This window comes from Pistacia vera, unplaced genomic scaffold (genome assembly GCF_008641045.1).
Source record: "Pistacia vera cultivar Batoury unplaced genomic scaffold, PisVer_v2 Contig1218, whole genome shotgun sequence".
NCBI lineage: Eukaryota > Viridiplantae > Streptophyta > Magnoliopsida > Sapindales > Anacardiaceae > Pistacia > Pistacia vera.
The window spans coordinates 85950-103170 of NW_022195269.1; the positions used below are offsets into that span (position 1 = coordinate 85950).

The 17221-nt window shown below is 35.8% G+C and overlaps 2 protein-coding genes across 3 annotated transcripts; both read right to left on the reverse strand.

The window, feature by feature from the left end:
• Positions 1 to 20: 20 nt before the first annotated feature.
• Positions 21 to 2391, reverse strand: LOC116114388 (branched-chain-amino-acid aminotransferase-like protein 2). The gene is made up of 6 exons (XM_031400526.1): positions 2161 to 2391; positions 1899 to 1970; positions 1680 to 1772; positions 1382 to 1519; positions 263 to 316; positions 21 to 117 (listed from the first exon to the last, which is right to left on the reverse strand). Exons 1-6 carry the CDS (start codon positions 2302 to 2304, stop codon positions 37 to 39), a joined length of 582 nt encoding a protein of 193 aa, XP_031256386.1. The 5' UTR covers positions 2305 to 2391; the 3' UTR covers positions 21 to 36.
• A 6961-nt stretch (positions 2392 to 9352) lies between these two features.
• LOC116114372 (protein-lysine N-methyltransferase EEF2KMT-like) lies at positions 9353 to 15039 on the reverse strand. Of its 2 annotated transcripts, none has more exons than XM_031400508.1 (10): positions 14868 to 15039; positions 14718 to 14787; positions 12579 to 12707; positions 12409 to 12472; positions 12234 to 12321; positions 11745 to 11829; positions 11344 to 11400; positions 10555 to 10665; positions 10161 to 10231; positions 9353 to 9909 (listed from the first exon to the last, which is right to left on the reverse strand). In XM_031400508.1, exons 1-10 carry the CDS (start codon positions 14966 to 14968, stop codon positions 9453 to 9455), a joined length of 1233 nt encoding a protein of 410 aa, XP_031256368.1. In that variant the 5' UTR covers positions 14969 to 15039; the 3' UTR covers positions 9353 to 9452. The 2 variants fall into 2 exon arrangements, with proteins under 2 accessions (XP_031256368.1, XP_031256376.1); XM_031400516.1 differs by having other exon boundaries at positions 12579 to 12724; positions 14868 to 14902.
• Positions 15040 to 17221: the final 2182 nt, after the last annotated feature.

The window sequence follows — 17221 nt, forward strand, 5'->3', positions numbered from 1 at the left end:
CACAAACCACATACCTCAGGATATTTTCTTGGTGGCTTAAAGCCCGTAGATTTGTGTGCACTTTCGTACCACCATGGTGCCCAAAAGCCATCTATTGGTTTGGGACCAGCTTCCCATCTGATTATATTTGACCCGAAACTTGTCAGAATGTTCAGACTTATGCATGTATATAACTCTTTGATTTAAAAAAAGAAAAATGTTAAATATAGAGTAAATGAAGCCAACTGAAGAGTTCGACTGAGATGGCATTCGTGCACCTTACCATTGCGGCTTGAAAAGGAATATCCAAGTCTTCGCAAAGGCCGTGTAAAGTGGCCTACACATGAAGACAAAAACAATAAACAGTTGCCAAAAAAATAGCATGAAGGGTAACAAGTAGTTCATATATTTTACAAACTTCTAGCCAGATATAAATAGAATCAATTTGAGATAGTGTTAATAATATCCACTCCAAATCATATAAAGTTCATGCAAAAGTACACACTTCATGTCATCTTTCAAGCCTCAATAGAGTCTAATACTTAGAAGTCCCAAGGACCTGAAATCTTTATATTTCACCGTCACATTGAAGAATTAGATTGTTGAAAATCAGTAATGATCTATGGACATAATGACTTTGAAGCATGCCACATTCATACCTTGCAATTTCCTTCTGTAAAATAGAAAACGAATCTTCTATGCTAGTGTGTCTCTGATGGACCTAATATTTCTAAGTGGTACAAACGAAAGAGAAATGGGGACAAAAGGGGTAATTAGCTCTATGGACAGGTGACATAGACAGTTAGTATAATCTAAATGTCAAAATAAAAGAGAGGATACGAGTTAGTGGGAGGATATGCTGAATTTTATGTGTGTGACTTGTTGGGATGTCCTGGCCCTCGAAGACCAGTTGGTTCAATTTTTCATTCAGTGAATATTTCCTTCTTTTGCTAATTGATACTCTAATTTCTTATTGTTTTGTGCTTGAATGATCTTGATTATTGTGGTTTGTGTGTGTTGATTGGTTGTGATTGTTGAGATTGTTCTGGAAATTGTGTTGTGAGAAGTTGAGGTAGAGAAGGTATTCATCAGTCTCATTGTATTTAACCATTAGTAATGTTTATGATCACCCATGTTATTTGCAGATCTAAAAGTAACTGCTTATTAGTTAGAAGGCATTCCCTCGGACTTGGTAATTAGAAACTGATGTTCAGATGTGTACAGAGTACAAAATCCTCCAATTTATTGTTTAAGCATGATTCTAATTATATAAATGTAGATTATACATCAAGGCTAGATTGGTATAAATGTTGCACCATTGTATATATTATTTCTTCAATGACTTTAAAGCATACAGTAGTGAATACACAAGAAATATTTTGTAAATTTAGAGCATTATAACCTCAGGATCTTGTCGAAGATCAGCTGCATCAATTATGACTGGAGTTTTTCCCAGCTCACAGAGCTCACCATACACGGCGAGCAGATCAGTCAAACCCAACTCTTTAACCGATGGACGAACAAACTTGCCAAATGATTGCTGACATTGCATAACAGATCAAAGAGACAGAGTAAACAAGTGAATTACATAATAAATAAATGGTTTCAAGAATTCATTACTCCACTCTGCTGCTATATGACATTATTTGTATACTTTCAATTAACCGAATATAAGATCAAATGAAGAAACTTAGTCTTACCATTATGTCAAGAGGATTTTGTATCAGTATAATGTGCTTTGCTTTCTTCAACAAATCATCCGGCAAACCAGTTACCCGTTGTTTTACCATATGCTGCAGACAATGATGAAAGGAAAATGAACACCAAAAGAAAAATTACTCCTCTGCTTATCATAAAGCACAATTATCACCACAATCAGTACAAGTGTCAATTCTTGATGAAGTAATTTTATATATTACCTTCCAAAACCGATATTTCTTTTCTCCTGGACCATAAATAATATCTTTTACAACCTTATGTCCATCAGATTCCTGCACTCCAGCACACAACCAAATGGGTGATTTAAACACAACATATTTCCTAAAATTCAAAGAGACAAAAAACAAAAACAACAATCTAAGATGAAAAGTCCCACTAGAACACAATTGCAACCAATTAAGATAAGCAAACGAGTTTAAGAATATACTAAATTTAGATGGAAAAAGCCTCGGCTGAAGATACCATTTTCGACAGAAGCTCCTCTTTATATGGACGATCAACACCAGTCGCCCGAAGAAAAGTTGCATACGGAGGTTCATCAAGCACTTCCATGTCATCCCTCAGAAAACAAAACAAAACACAACACAACACAAACTCATATATCATATCGAAGAAAACAACTAAACGCTCACCAACACTGAATCTAAGCAGAAACCATCGAAATCAACCTGACCAAAGGAGTACATGAGACTAGTGCTGATTGATCTCGGAGCAGACCATGAGTGGATAACCTCAATCCCTTCCGCCATTATTCTTCAAAAGACTCAAATGGGTTCACTGTAACTGATGTTTCTTTCAGGACGGCTCTTATAAGTCTAAAGGCGCACAACAAAATCGAAAAATACTCAACTGGGTTACTGTAACTTTCAACTCAACAGTTAGTGTCAGTTTGAGTTACGTCTAGGAAAAGGAAACTAAGAAAGAGAAAGAACTGTTGCGGCTTGGAGCTGTACCGGGTGCAGACAAGATAGTTACATCAGTATACGTGACATCAACATATCTCTACGTAACTGCTGGCATGTTCGGTCTTTAGCTTAAGACAGGTCTACCTGCATTTCGCTTCAATTAAGAATAGGAAAGCAGCTATTGTGGCTTTTGACGTGACCATAATTGAGGACACTAATTTCAAATACTAACATTTTGGTCCTTTAACTTAGCATACGATCGGATTAACCCTCGATTGATTGAAAATCATATTAAAAAAAGGAAAATACCTTTCTAGAAAATAATGAATACAACATTGCCTTCCCATTGGATGTATCATCTTTGGACTAAAATAATATTTCTATGAATAAATCTAATGGTATTTAAACATGGTCCTTACAAAATTAATTTAAAGACAGACCCTGGTAAAAAATTACTGGTATTTATTTAAAATTTTTTAAAAGAGTTTGAATTACATAAGTATTATTTGTGTAAGAGTAAACGACACAGTCCCACCCAAGGTTTGATGAAATCTCAAGTTGGTACCCCTGGTTACATTTATTTCAGATTCCCACCCTTAAAGTGATGGAAAAGTGTTTGATGTAACAGTAAATGGGTAAATTGGTCATTTTGCATGGACGGTGCACTTTAGCAGATCGCTGCCTCTAACAGTCCTCCAACGCACTTTAGCAGACAATATCCCTGACGTTTTTTGCCCTTTTTCTGGCGATTTTTCCACCCAAAATCATCATTGTCACCACTATTTGAACCCCCATCATCCCCTCTACAAAACTTTACCTTCACAACCCCTCATCACTCACCGATCGCCGGCCACGGAAGCTGTGACATAGGACTTATTTTTGCTAGTTTTCGGCCGTTTTGAATGGCTAAAACCCCAACCACCACTACCATTTGACTCCTCACATCCTCCCCTACAAAACCCCTAACCTTCCCAGCCACGACAGTTCACCGTGTGTTGTCCACCACTTCACCAAAAAAGGGCCAATGAACATGAACTCTCTGTCGGCGAACGACGACTAAATGATTGTTGGGGACATAGGGGTTTTATAGAGTTGGAGACACTGGTTGCAGTGGTGGTGTCCAATTGGATTTTCACTGCCGAAATCGATCGGAATCCGACGAAGAACAACAAAACCCTAAGCCTAATGGCGTCGACAATTGGAGGGGCCAATGAGTCGGGAACCAAAGGGGTTTTGGACGACGGACTACGGGGAAGGTGATGGAGGTGACCAGGGGGTTCGACGCCATTGAAAACAGTCCATATTGAGCAAAAATCGAGAGGGTGTACAGTGACCGAGGGTGTTATTGAGATAATTTAAAAATAAAATGATAAGATATAATTCTACTAATTTAGGGGTTACAATGTAATTTATTAATTTAGGGTTAAGGACATTATTGTAATTGCACCCTCTATACCCTAAAAATTGCTAACAGTGTTATTTTAAAGGTGAGAATCTAAAATAAACGTAATTAGGAGCAAGGTTCTGAAACCCGGACTGGACCGGGCGGTCGAACCGGTCCAACCGCCACCCGCTTGCATTTCCGGTTTAAAGAAAGCAAATAACCGGGATTTACGGTCAAACCGTTTCAAACCGCGGTTGGACAGTTTCACTGTAGCAAACCGACGGTCCAACCGGTATTTAACACATTTCCGGTCCATACCCCCCATCCGGTTTAACACATGAAATGAGAAAAAAAAATTTTAAAAATTAAAAACTACAGTTGCTCAATGCTCAGTTGCTCACAGCCGCAAACACAAACTCACAAAGTCAAAGTGTCAGACTTTAACAAATTTAATTTTCATTTTTCAATTTGCTATTTTGCTTTTGAGTTTTGAGCTACAGATCAGATACAGAGTCGTCTTGCACTCTTGCGGTCTTGCCCCTTCTTCAGTTTTTCATCTTGGATTGCTACTGCCAGTCTGCCATTCGCGATCTCCTCCACTCTCCAGTCTATCACTTTTTCATCTCGGTTTGCAGTAACATTCGCGATCTCCTCCACTCTCCAGTCTATCACTTTTTCATCTTGGTTTGCAGTAACATTCGCGATCTCCTCCACTCTCCAGTCTATCACTTTTTCATCTTGGTTTGCAGTAACATTCGCGATCTCCTCCACTCTCCAGTCTATCACTTTTTCTGTTTTTCATCTTGGTTTTGATGGTTTTTAAACTTTAATTAGGTGGAGAATCTGAATTTTTTTTGCCATTTTTGCGTTTTTGCTTATTTCAGTATACTGATATCAGCATGATATCATGCTGGCGTCACCGGTCGGACCAATCGGTTCGACCGGTCCAACCGGTCGAACCGGAAACCGGCCGTTTGACCGGGTCGGCTTCCGATCCGGTTTTCAAAACATTGAATAGGAGTACCAACTTCGGATTTCGTCAAACCTGTTTACTCTGTGTAATTCCAAAATCTATTACATGTTCAATAACAACAACATTTGATAGGTATCACATCGGTTGTGTTTGAATCTAAGTAAAATTTTAGAACCACGAGCAAACTACCAGTTGTGATAAGCCAGAGAAAGACGAGGATGATGTCAAGTCATACCATGTTTCACTATAATTTTTAAGTTAATTAACAACTGATTAGTGGTCAAACAAAATTCTATTTATTTAATAATTTAAAGGATCAAAATGCTAATATCTGAAATAAGCGTCCTTCATTATACGTGAATATCACATTTTTAATTGACATCTATTGATGTTAAAATATTAAATAAATAAAAAAGTATAAATCAATGTAATAATTGATTTTAATTAATTTGATTCGTATTTTTAAAGGTATGAATGGATATATTAATCAATACATTAAACTAGTGTTAATTAATCGATACAACATTAATAAGATAATATAGATAAATAATCCTTATAATTCTCATAAATCATTTTATCGTGTTAAATGAATTAGCAAAAATTTGTATTAACAATTAGTATTACAATAATCTAACTGTAAATTTATACAAAAATATAAAGTATTAACCACTTGGCTTGTGACCAGATAGCAAAACTTTAGATTACCTAGATGTCTTATGTTATAGTCTCATCATATGGTCAAAAATTGCCTATTGAATATTCTACCATAGCTTATAATAAGATAGATGAAATAGGTGTAGACTTGTAAAAAATTATATTACTAGAAGCGTTTTTTTTTTTTAAACAAAGTATTAAAACATGTTGATTTTTTTATTTTTTTTGTTTCTAAAATAAAAATTATTAGCGAATCATTAAAATTTATATTATATAAATTAATAATTATTTATTATTTTATTCTTATGATATTACATCTAAAATTTGAGATTTTATTATTTTAAGAATAATAAATAAAATCTTGGACTCAATTAACAAAATATAAATACAAGTTGGTACCTGAAAAGTTTGGGAATGACTTTTGCATGAAAATCCAATCCTTTTTTAGTGTGTTTGCTTGGCTGCTACCCATAGTTTGTTAAAAAGACAAGTTGGTACCTAAAAAGTTTGGGAATGACAAATACCCACTTTCCATCAAGTTCTGTTAGTGAATTCCGTCTGCTGAAGGATAGTGTGGTAATTGCAATTGCTTATTTAGTTGAGAAAAAAAAAGTGGACGTTTTCAAAACCAGAAAATTTTTGGTCTCTAGCGGCAGGGAAATGGCCGAGAAATCTTACAATCACTCACCAACAAACCCAGACTCCAACAGTTGGTTGTTGTGCAGACTGGGAGTTGGATGCGGCAAAAGGTCGGACAGGTGGTGGGTGACAATGAAGCAACAAGGTTGGAGCGATGGGTAGGGGTGGAAAAAAAAACCCGAAAACTGAACCGAACCGAAAATTCAGTTTTTTTCGGTTTCGGTTCGGTTTTGGTTCGGATATTAAAAAAAAAAACTGAATATTCAGTTCGGTTTCGATTTTTGACAAAATTAATTTCGGTTACCTGGACCCGGTTTTCTGAATCGAAATTTTAAAAAAATAATTGCATTTTACGTTTTTTATTTTGCAATCCCTAACACAGTCTAACACTCACCCACTTTAGTCTTCATTCTTCACTACTCCAGTCTCCAGCTCGGCAGCTCCACTGCTCCAGTACTCAGATCTCAGACTCACTCGCGCCGGTGCCGGTACTCAGACACTCACCTTAGTAACTCTCAATCTCTCAGACTCTCAAAGTCTCAGTCTCTCACTCTCTCTTGGACTCTCACTATCTCTCACTCTTAGTTCTCATATCTCTGTTCTCACTTCTCACGCCGGAGTCACGCGGTCACGCCTCAGCCAGTAGCCACACAAATTTCACACGTTGCTCACACCACCGATCTTTGCTCACACTATCGATCTTTGCTCACTGATCTATTGCTTAACGGTCGGCAGTCACCAGTCGTGGTCACCATTCTTCTTCCTTCACCAAGTCTCCACGTCGTCGTCTGTTTCCGGTGGGTGAGCTAATCTCTTTGGCTTTTTTCTTTGTATTTGTTGGTGACCTCGCCCACAGCTCAGATATATGATGTCCTATAAAATTTTTTTTTTTAATTATTCTTCTTGTTATGTGTATTTGTTAGTTAGAACTTAGAATGAATGATCTATAATGGGAAAGAAATTGAAGGTGAAGGTGGGAAGGTGTGGCCGTGTGGGTTTTGCTTGTTTATAAAGGGTGGTGAGTGCAAAGAAAGTTTTATACATAGTGGGAAAATTGCACTGAAGATTCTGAAAAAAAAAGTAGGAAGATGTTCTAGACAAGTTGCAGTAACTAGTACTTTGAGGAAGGCACAGGCCATCAAGAACGTTGAGGATTCAGATGATTTGAAAGCAAATTGAGATGGTTTTATGAATAATGTTCTTTTTCTTTTTTAAAGAAATTATTGTTGTTTCTATACATGATTTTGACTTTTTTTTTTCCATGGGAATCTGCAGAAACCAAATTTCTTGTTTTTTGGTCTTACTAAAAAGATGAGAACTACAAGTTTTTTGTGTTACTTCATCAATAAATGAATAATGATTTTGGAGTTGAGAATCAATTGTTATTTGGTTAGAAATGACTCAGTTGTTTGATTTTGGATCTTGGTGTTTCAACACTTATGTCATTAAACCTGGAAAAAAAAAATAAGAAGGACCGAATTGGGCCAAAAAATGCAGCCCATACAGCCCATAATGGTGACCGAATTGGGTCAAGAAAGGTTGCCCATCATAAATTTTAATTAACCGGTTTAAAAACTGGTTAACCAAACCGAATTTTCGGTTCAGTTTATAATCGGTTCAATTTATAATCGGTTCAATTTATTTTTGAAACCAAAAACCGATTCGGTTCAAACAACAGGTTAACCGGTCCGGTTAACCGGATTTTTCCACCCCTAGCGATGGGGGAGCGGCCGGCGACTAAAAAAACACCATAACATCAACACAAACACTTCTAAAGAGTATCCCACCGATCAAACACCAAAAAACCAACAAAACGCAAAAGAAAAGATTGCAAAACACGGCTGTCTCGCAGCGGCAAATGCAAGTCATGGCGGCAAACGGCGAGTGGGGAGGGTTAATGGAGAGAAGGGTTTTGAAGAGGAGAGGATGGGGAGTCGAACGGTGGTGACAGGGGTGGTCAAATCCGGTTGGGGATGGAGGAGGATGGTGATGGGAGGTGAGATCAACTAAAAAGGTGAAGGAAAATGGAAAGAAAGCCAGCAAAAATGCCGACGGTGGTGGCTTTGAAGAAGAAAGATAGATTGAAACAAACTAAGACCGAAAAAGAAAAAACAACAAAAACCCAGAAATCCAGATTCCAAAAAATATCAGGAGTTTGAAAGAATAGAACCATAGAGATCTTTAATGGCAAAAAAAAATCTGAACTTATAATGCAGCATTCATAGTGTAGAAAGAATTGAGTTGACATTCAATTCACAATCCCACTGATTGTGATTAGTTGTCATGAGTTGTGAAACGCTTGAATCCATACCAGGAATTAAAATCGTTTTTGTGTTCATTGTCAATTACTAATTTTATAAAATATCCCTCAAATCTAATTTATATTCTGTTTAGGCATTTGCCCGAACAATTACCTAATGCACATGGAACTTTCAAGCTTTTAATTGAAGAAGAAACGGATGAAATGACATAATTGCCCTTTATTTGTTTTTAAATTTACTATTTTATCATTCTTCAGTTAAACTTAACCAATAAATATTAACAAAAAGTAGACGTTTGTCATTTCCAAACTTTTTGGTACCCACTTATCTTTACGGCAAACTACGGGTAGGTACATGTAATTCGGCTTGTTTGCTTTGTACAAAAAGCCAGGACTAATTTGATTAATTTAAATGCTGGTTTTAGCCGGGTGATTGGTTGGGGTGACTTTCAAGCTTCACCTTTGGCTTTGGGATTCCACTAATTAAATTAAATTCAAAACACATTGGGATTCCACAATCAAATTAAGAAAATATTAGTGCTGGTTGCTGGGCATTAAATTATCAAGCTGTACTCTGCCGTAGCATTAACATTTTATTATTATTATTATTAATTATTCAAGGATTTAGATGCAAAAATTGAGATTATAGTAAAATCCTGCCTCCCCACCTACGAAAACTACAATACCAACAACTGGACTTGTGACCGAATGACAAGATTTCAACTATCTAGATAGATTACCCAGAAGTCTCATGTTCAAGTCTCCACAATGACCGCCTATCACATTTATGACTTTCTAATCAATTGAGCCTATAACATGTTCAATGGATCCGTAAGAATAAACCCCGGTTATCCAAAAAAAAAAAAAACCTACAATATCCCTTGTCTTAAACAGCAGGCCTAGACATTCAAAACCCAGAAAGAGGTACAAATAGTATAGTTAAGTGTTGCAAGATACAATAAATAATCTAATATTTGATCGTTGATATGACTGCATGTAAGGAAGCAAATTGAAGGGCCTAAATGTTTCAGTTATATCTGTAATAGCAAGATTAGCCTGACTTGCTAGTGCGAGAAAGCAATTGAAGGTGTCGATATTACGAATGACCGATGCGATATAAGCCACTGGGCCTTCACTTGACCTAGTGTTGGGAGCTTCCTTACAAGCATCAATTCCGTTATGGTTAGAATGGCATCTATCCAAGTCATTTGCACACAGAATTTTCCCCTGATTGGTATCATTGACTCGGTCATGACCATATTCGCTATCTCGGATTGAGCCTTTGCAACTCTCTTTTTGTGTCGGAGAATCTGATTTCTTTTGACTCAAGAGAATGGATAAAACTCTGACGAGATGCGGGAGGCATGTTGGATCATAAATTACATCTGCACCCAGACTGCCAAAAGAGAAATAAGAGAAATTAACAGTCGGTAATATTAATAAGGGAGTAAGACAGTAAAATAACTCACTCTTGTATAAACTAAGAGGGTCTCTCACCATTAATTCAAATTTTGATTGATAGAGCAAATTAAATATAACTCTTCACTTATTAATATTAACCCGCTTGCCTTCTTTTACACCGGCAAGCCTAGATGATTACCGGATATGCATGACAACTATAAATTATAAGATGGCTAAACTACTCACACAATCTCTGGCATAAAGCCACGGACCTCACTTTCTGATGCAGATTCCCACGGCAGATGAATGCATTTCACCTGAAATTTACAATTAATTTCAATATTGGTCACATAATCCTTTTTTATTCTATTAAGTGGACTTCAACTTCCTAATACGATTCCAAGAATCACCTTTTATCTACATGTAATGATACTTTGGTTCAATTTCCATGTGCCCACATTTGATATTGAGGCACAGAGTTTATAGGAAACAGAAAAATGTTTGGTTATTCCCCATGGCATCTTGACAACTCAACATGAAGGGGAAAATTAAGTATCATTTTATTAATTTCAAAAGTAAACAATTAGCTAAGCAGCAAAAAAAATGCTAAGACAACGAAAGTCTAAAAAATGCAGCTTACCACATTTGAATCTTCATTTTCAGAGAAATCAGTTTCTATGCTTAATTGGTTCAACTCCAAATTAGACCTCAAGTTAACTAGTGTTGATAGGTCACCATCAGTCAATATAACCTGCATCAAATATATGTTTTTTTCACAGAAACAGCAATGGTTAGTGAAAATTTAGATTACCGTTTGAAGAAAAATAAAGATTCACTTGTATTTAATCCAAAGGAAGAGCCATAAAAAGATGAGACATTGACCCGCACCCAAACCCCAAATCTGTAACTTAACTGCAGCATAGCATAATGTAGTATACCATCCAAGCAGCTTCATCATAGAAAACAGAAAGATCCATTTTCAGTCGCTAGATGTAACTTAATTGTAGCATACCATAATATAGTATGCCACTCGAACAGAAAATACAGAAAAATCCATTTCCATTTCCAGTTACTAAACTTTTTCACTTGATCCCCTCAACAAAGTTACTGCAAGTAATGTTTACTACTACCATCAAGCTTTGACCATCAACAGGGAAACCAAGAGGTTATAATTCATTCAAAATTATTCTTTTCATAGGTAAGCCAAAAGTAGATTACATGTTTGACCCGTATCTGTCCACACAGTAGCTCTCTCACTGTGTAGTCATCAGAAGCCAATTTCATTACTTTAGGAGCATAAACTATGGAAGCAACCAATTTTAGAAGGATCCAATCCATAATGCTCCACATACTTCTTGATTTTATGCAACAGCATCTTAAGCTATGAAAAGAACAATACCAAGTATGCATGGGAATTTGAATAATATACCTTTGCAGCTTTTGCTTGGGCAAGGCACACTCCAACCAAACCGACCCCTGAACCAACCTGCAAAAATGAAAAAAGAAACAAAGAATCAAAATTTGTGGTTATTAAAGACTAACAGAAATATAATACTAGCCGCATTCACAAGAGTATAAAAAAAAAAGGCATTAACTAAACTAGCATTGTGAGATACAAAATGTGTACATGGAAAGATGGAAAAACCAGTCATAGTTGTGTTATTTATTCTCTGCTTTTTCTTTTACCAATATAATCATATGCTTTTCAAAAAACTTAGTAATAGAGTTCAACCACGAGAAGTACTCAATAAAGTTATCAATTGATTCATTAGCCTTGGCAACAATTGTAATTTCACACAGAGAAAACATATTCTTGAACAAATAACTTACCTCAAAACAAGATTTATTAGAGAATATTTCTGGAAACGAAAGTATGATCTCTGACAAATATAGGCTGGAGGGCCAAATTGAACACCTGTAAGTCAATAAGGGCTAAGTATACTAGTCTGCATGCTAAACACAACTTCATGAAACAACTTTATGCAAACAAGAAACGACAAAGTAATAACTGTGCATAAACACAAATGTAAAATGATTTTTAAATTGCCAATATTTACCATATCAGTGACTAATGCAAGCAGATATAGAGTGCACATCGTATAGGAAAGAAGAAAAGAGAAAAGAAAGACAAGCCTTCTGCATTATTGAAAGAATCACTAAAAAAAAATCTGAGCACATATTTTACTCATACACAAGGAACAACTTGAAAAGATTGATTACATAATCGTCAACAGAAGAACAGTGTTGCAGATATTAATACAACTTTACTAGACAGAGATAATAGAAAGAAAACAAAGCAAGATCAACACTGAAGCATACCCTGTATCTCCTTCAAGCATGTTGAGGGAACATTGAAGTGGAACGATCAGTTTCCTTGACTTTGGACAACTTGGGAGATCAAACGTACCTAACCAAATCATCAACTAAACTTATTCAATGATGCAAATAAAAGGTAAGTACCAATCAAAGATGTCACATAGATAATAGTTATTACCATCTGGAAAAAGAAAAGTAATGTATTTACAGACTCTCTTATTTTTTTCAGCCAAATGGTCATCCTAGAGAGCCAAAAAACTTGTCAACCATTATTTAAGCATGAAAAGAAACACAAATACTTCAATGAAAAAAAAAAACAATAAGAAAATCTCCAACCATGAGCTCTACCTTCAAAGAAGTCATAATGTAAGCATATTGTTCGTATAGTTCATCCAGAACATCACCGTGGTTTGACTCAACTTCAACAATGAGCTTCTTCAGAAAGTTCTTCACATAAGGCACATAACCTTTCCCAGACTGCATAAACAATTCAACTGAACCAAGCTTTAGTTTTAAGAAACTAATCAACAATCAAATCAAGACAACAACAGAATAAAACAACAAAAAATTGAGCTCAGTTAAGAGTATTAATAAGCTTAACCAAGAACGTGTTAGAGAGAACTGTTATTAGTGACTGCTTTAAACTTCTTGACCAGAAAGAAGATGGTGGAGTTTTTTATATTTTCAGCGTAACCGTAAAACATGAGAAAAAATTAAAATTATTGTTAAGTGTTTCTTTGATCTGAATAATAAAACTATGCTCTCAGATGAACAATCCCAGCAAGATTAATAAACAATCTATAGGCATCGAGATATAAAGAGAAAAACAAGAAAAAATAAAAGAGACAATCGATTACAGTGGTTCAGTAATCAAGGCCTATGTCCACTCTTCAAGGCAAGGTAGTATTTTATTGAATCAACAATATCCTTAGATTTACAGATCATATTAACCTCTAAACCCAATAACAAGGAAGAATCACACATGATTAATTGATAAACCCTAGCCCCCTTGGAATCCAATCAACTCTCTGTTAACCAAGGGTGAGTTTATACAATCAAAGAGTCTCAACATCAGCTTCCACCTAGAATTAGGCTTCCTTTCAGCCGTAGGATGAAGATCAAGATTGATTTTAAAAGAATGGTGCGACATTGCAAACAAGAGAGAGCAATAGAATTCGTTTTGTTGTAGGTGAATGAATGCCACGAAGACGAGCTAAAAGTGGTCCTCCATTCTCCAAAACAACACCATTTCAATAAGCCTCCATATTTGACTTTTCAAACATTATAAAAAGCTTGTTGACTTGGCTAGTGACATGGCAAAGAAGTGCCAAACTCATCACAATTTATTCAGCATAGCCATTACTGAAGCTGCAAAAGAAGCAAGGTAGCTGATGGGTCTTGTAGGAGAACTGGGAATTGTTCAAAAGCTAGTGGTGATACAAAGCGACAGCCAGAGTGCTATTCACTTGTGTAAGAATCAATTTTTCCATGAACGTAATAAACACATAGATGTACGGCAAGGGTTAGTTTTCTGGTATGTCAAAGCAAGTACCAAGGTGGAGAATTGTGATGAGTTTGACACTTCTTTGCCATGTCACTAGCCAAGTCAGCAAGCTTTTTATAATGTTTGAAAAGTCAAATATAGAGGCTTATTAAAATGGTGTCGTTTTGGAGGATGGAGGACCACTTTTAGCTCTTGTCTTTGTGGCATTCATTCACCTACAACAAAACGAATTATGTTGCTCTCTCTTGTTTGCAATGTCACACCATTCTTTTAAGATCAATCTTGATCTTCATCCTACGGCTGGAAGGAAGCCTGATTCCAGGTGGAAGCTGATGCTGAGACTCTTTGATTGTATAAAAACTCACCCTTGGTTAACAGAGAGTGTGAGAGAGTTGATTGGATTCAAAGAGGGCTAGGGTTTATCAATTAATCAGGCGTGATTCTTCCTTGTTATTGGGTTTAGAGGTTAATATGATCTGTAGATCTAAGGAATATTGCTGATTTAACGAAATACTACCTTGCCTTGAAGAGTGGACATAGGCCTTGACTGCAGAACCACTATAATCGACTGTCTCCTTTATTTTTTCTTGTTTTTCTCTTTATATCTTGATACCTATTGATTGTTCTATGGTTGATTGTTCATTAATCTTGCTGGGATTGTTCATCTAAGAGCATAGTTTTATAATTCAGATCAAAGAAACACTAACAATTATTATTCCTTTTTGAGAATGTATATATCATATTAACACCAATTATACAACTAAATTCATCTCCTGAAAGAAAGCCTATCTAGAACCAAATTTTTTCTTCAATTCCAGATTCCTTTTGTAAACACAATTGATACAGACAAACGCAGCCTTAATAATTCAAAGATCCTCAAGCTATAAAACATAAATTTTAAAAATAAAACAAATAAATAGAAAACTTTAACAGAACATAAACAGAGTATATTATCACAATTTAACAAAAATAATAACACTTACAGCTTCACTAATACAATAACTCCAAATAAACCTCTGAACTTTCTCCGTCACCGATCCACCACCACATGCTCTGCGCTTCAGAAAATTAAACAAATTATACAAAAAATTGAAAATAATTAAAAAAAGAGCTGAATGTGAGCCGAAGATTACCTCGCAAGGGAGATGAGAGAGTCCGCTGGTTCCATAGCGAGAAAGGCGGAGACGAGGTGAAGCCCAGGAGGAGCCACCGGGTCGAGCTCTTGGTTCGCCATGGCTGCGGGATTCAAATCTGTGGTTTTGGGAGGGTTAACTAAGTTAGCAGCACCGAGGCTCGTCTCGGCTCGAGCTTACGCGAGCAATGGTCAAGAGTCAAGACTCTGTTATGAAGTATCTCGCAAGTGCTACACGACACCGTTTTCATTTCTCTGTTGTTACATTACATGTAATTAATTTCAAGGGGAAAAAACTTTTTGCTCTTGAAGTTTTAAGTTAATTACACAATGCCCCAAACTGTTTAGAAAATAGCAATGACAACCAAAATGATAACTTATGTACGTTTATTAAAATGAAGAGTAATGCTACAGACACTTACACCACTTTTTTATATAACTTTTATTATATCATGATGTGGCATATGCTATAACCACACAAATTTTATTACAATATTAAAAATTCAAAATAATTAAAAATATGTGTGGTTGTAGCATATGCCACATTATGATGTAATAAAAATTGTGTAAAAGAATAATGTAAGTGTAACACTACTCTAAAATGAAAGTATTGAATGACATGTAAGTAAAGTCAGACAAAACACTTATTTTTTTTATAGATTAAATTTTTTATTTTACAAATTAATTAAAGTTTTAAAAAATCCCAAATCCCTCCCCCGAATCCCTGAGCCCTCGTATTCTTCTCCTTTCAAATGCGTAACATTGTTCTACAGGTTTCAGAACAATATATCAAAATCAAAGTCCAAACAAGAAGATAAAGTGTTCAAATCAAACTGTTCAAAATCAGAATGAGGTTCGTTTCTTGGTTTTCTGAGGGAAGAAGTTACCGAAACAGGAACAAGAAGAACAAGCGAGAGTGTGCTGTCAAGTCACCATGGACCGTCTTTATTATTCGAATCAAATACGTTTATTGGCAGTGTGCAAGAATTGGAGAGATTCAAGTACTTATAATGTCAAATATGCAGATAAATCGCCATGGATATTTGCTTTTCGTAACAACTTATTTTATCTCTCTCTCTCTATAACTCTTCCTTGCTTCAAAATACGGTTGGCTTCTTTTCTTGAAAGCAACAAATCGTTGTTTCTTTCAACTATCGTTCACTCTTATTCTACTATCCTTTCACTGACAAGACCATCTAATTGCCGCCATTAAACTGGACACACTTTGCGAAGAGAGATAATATTCTCTGCCACTCCATCTTCCCCAGAATGTGTGGTTTTCGTAGCGAGACATGATCCCAGTGGAATTCGTATTATAAGTACATGTCGTCCCGGCCGAGTTTCCGGATGGTCCTGGAAAATTTACCGAATCAAAGTGGCTCATTCATTGGTGTTATATAGTGGTCTCTCTTCAGGTTCATTGGTGTCCTTCAAGGTTGCTACAAAAGAGTTGAAAATGTATGGACATGATCCGATTCCAGGCGCACGACATGTACATCAGCAAGTAAAATATTTAATCGGCTGATCGAATTTGATGGGCGTCTGTTGATAGTTTTTGTGATGGCTCGGGGAATCGTTGGTTTGTTCATTGGTTTGATTGGTCGAAGATGAAGTGCCTTCAATTAAGAAGCCTTGGTAACAAAATGGTGTTGATGGATAGCAGTTCTATGTTAGTTCCAGTTCCAGTTCCAGTTCCAGTTGCAGCAATGGGGGAGGCAAGTGAATTAGCAAACACTATAAATGATGTTCATATTGTTGGTTATTTTTACTCTTGGTTTTACAACTCAACAAGAAGCCATGACTCTTGTCCAAAACCTTGTTCTTGGATCAGCCGATCAGCTCATGAGCGCATATGGATTCAACCTCCTCAAAACGATTGATTATGTGATATCATGATACTTCTCTAAATAATTTGATATCTTAATTTGTTAATATAATTGGCGAATTTTGATGAATTTGTATGAAGTTAGATAAGTTTAATCAATTTAGGGTTCTAGATATTAGTTGAAGAACGTGCAAACTGGTCTAGACACTCCGATCACCAAAAAAAAAGTTTAGGTAATATTGTTTATTGATCTCACTATCTAGCAGGACTAATAATTATATAATGGACAAAGACATAAATTTATTGAGTTCAAATATGGATAACTATATATTACTGTGGTATTTTAGATTTCCTTTGAAAGATAAGTTCGGTATTGATGATTGAGAATATGGTTGAATATATATTAATATGATTTGAAAGATTCCCGATACTGGATTAAGTATCCTCAATTTTGAATCGTATTTTAGTTTTTGAAATTATCTTCAAATTTCAAACTAAATAAATCCTTAGTGTTTAATAAGAACTATGCG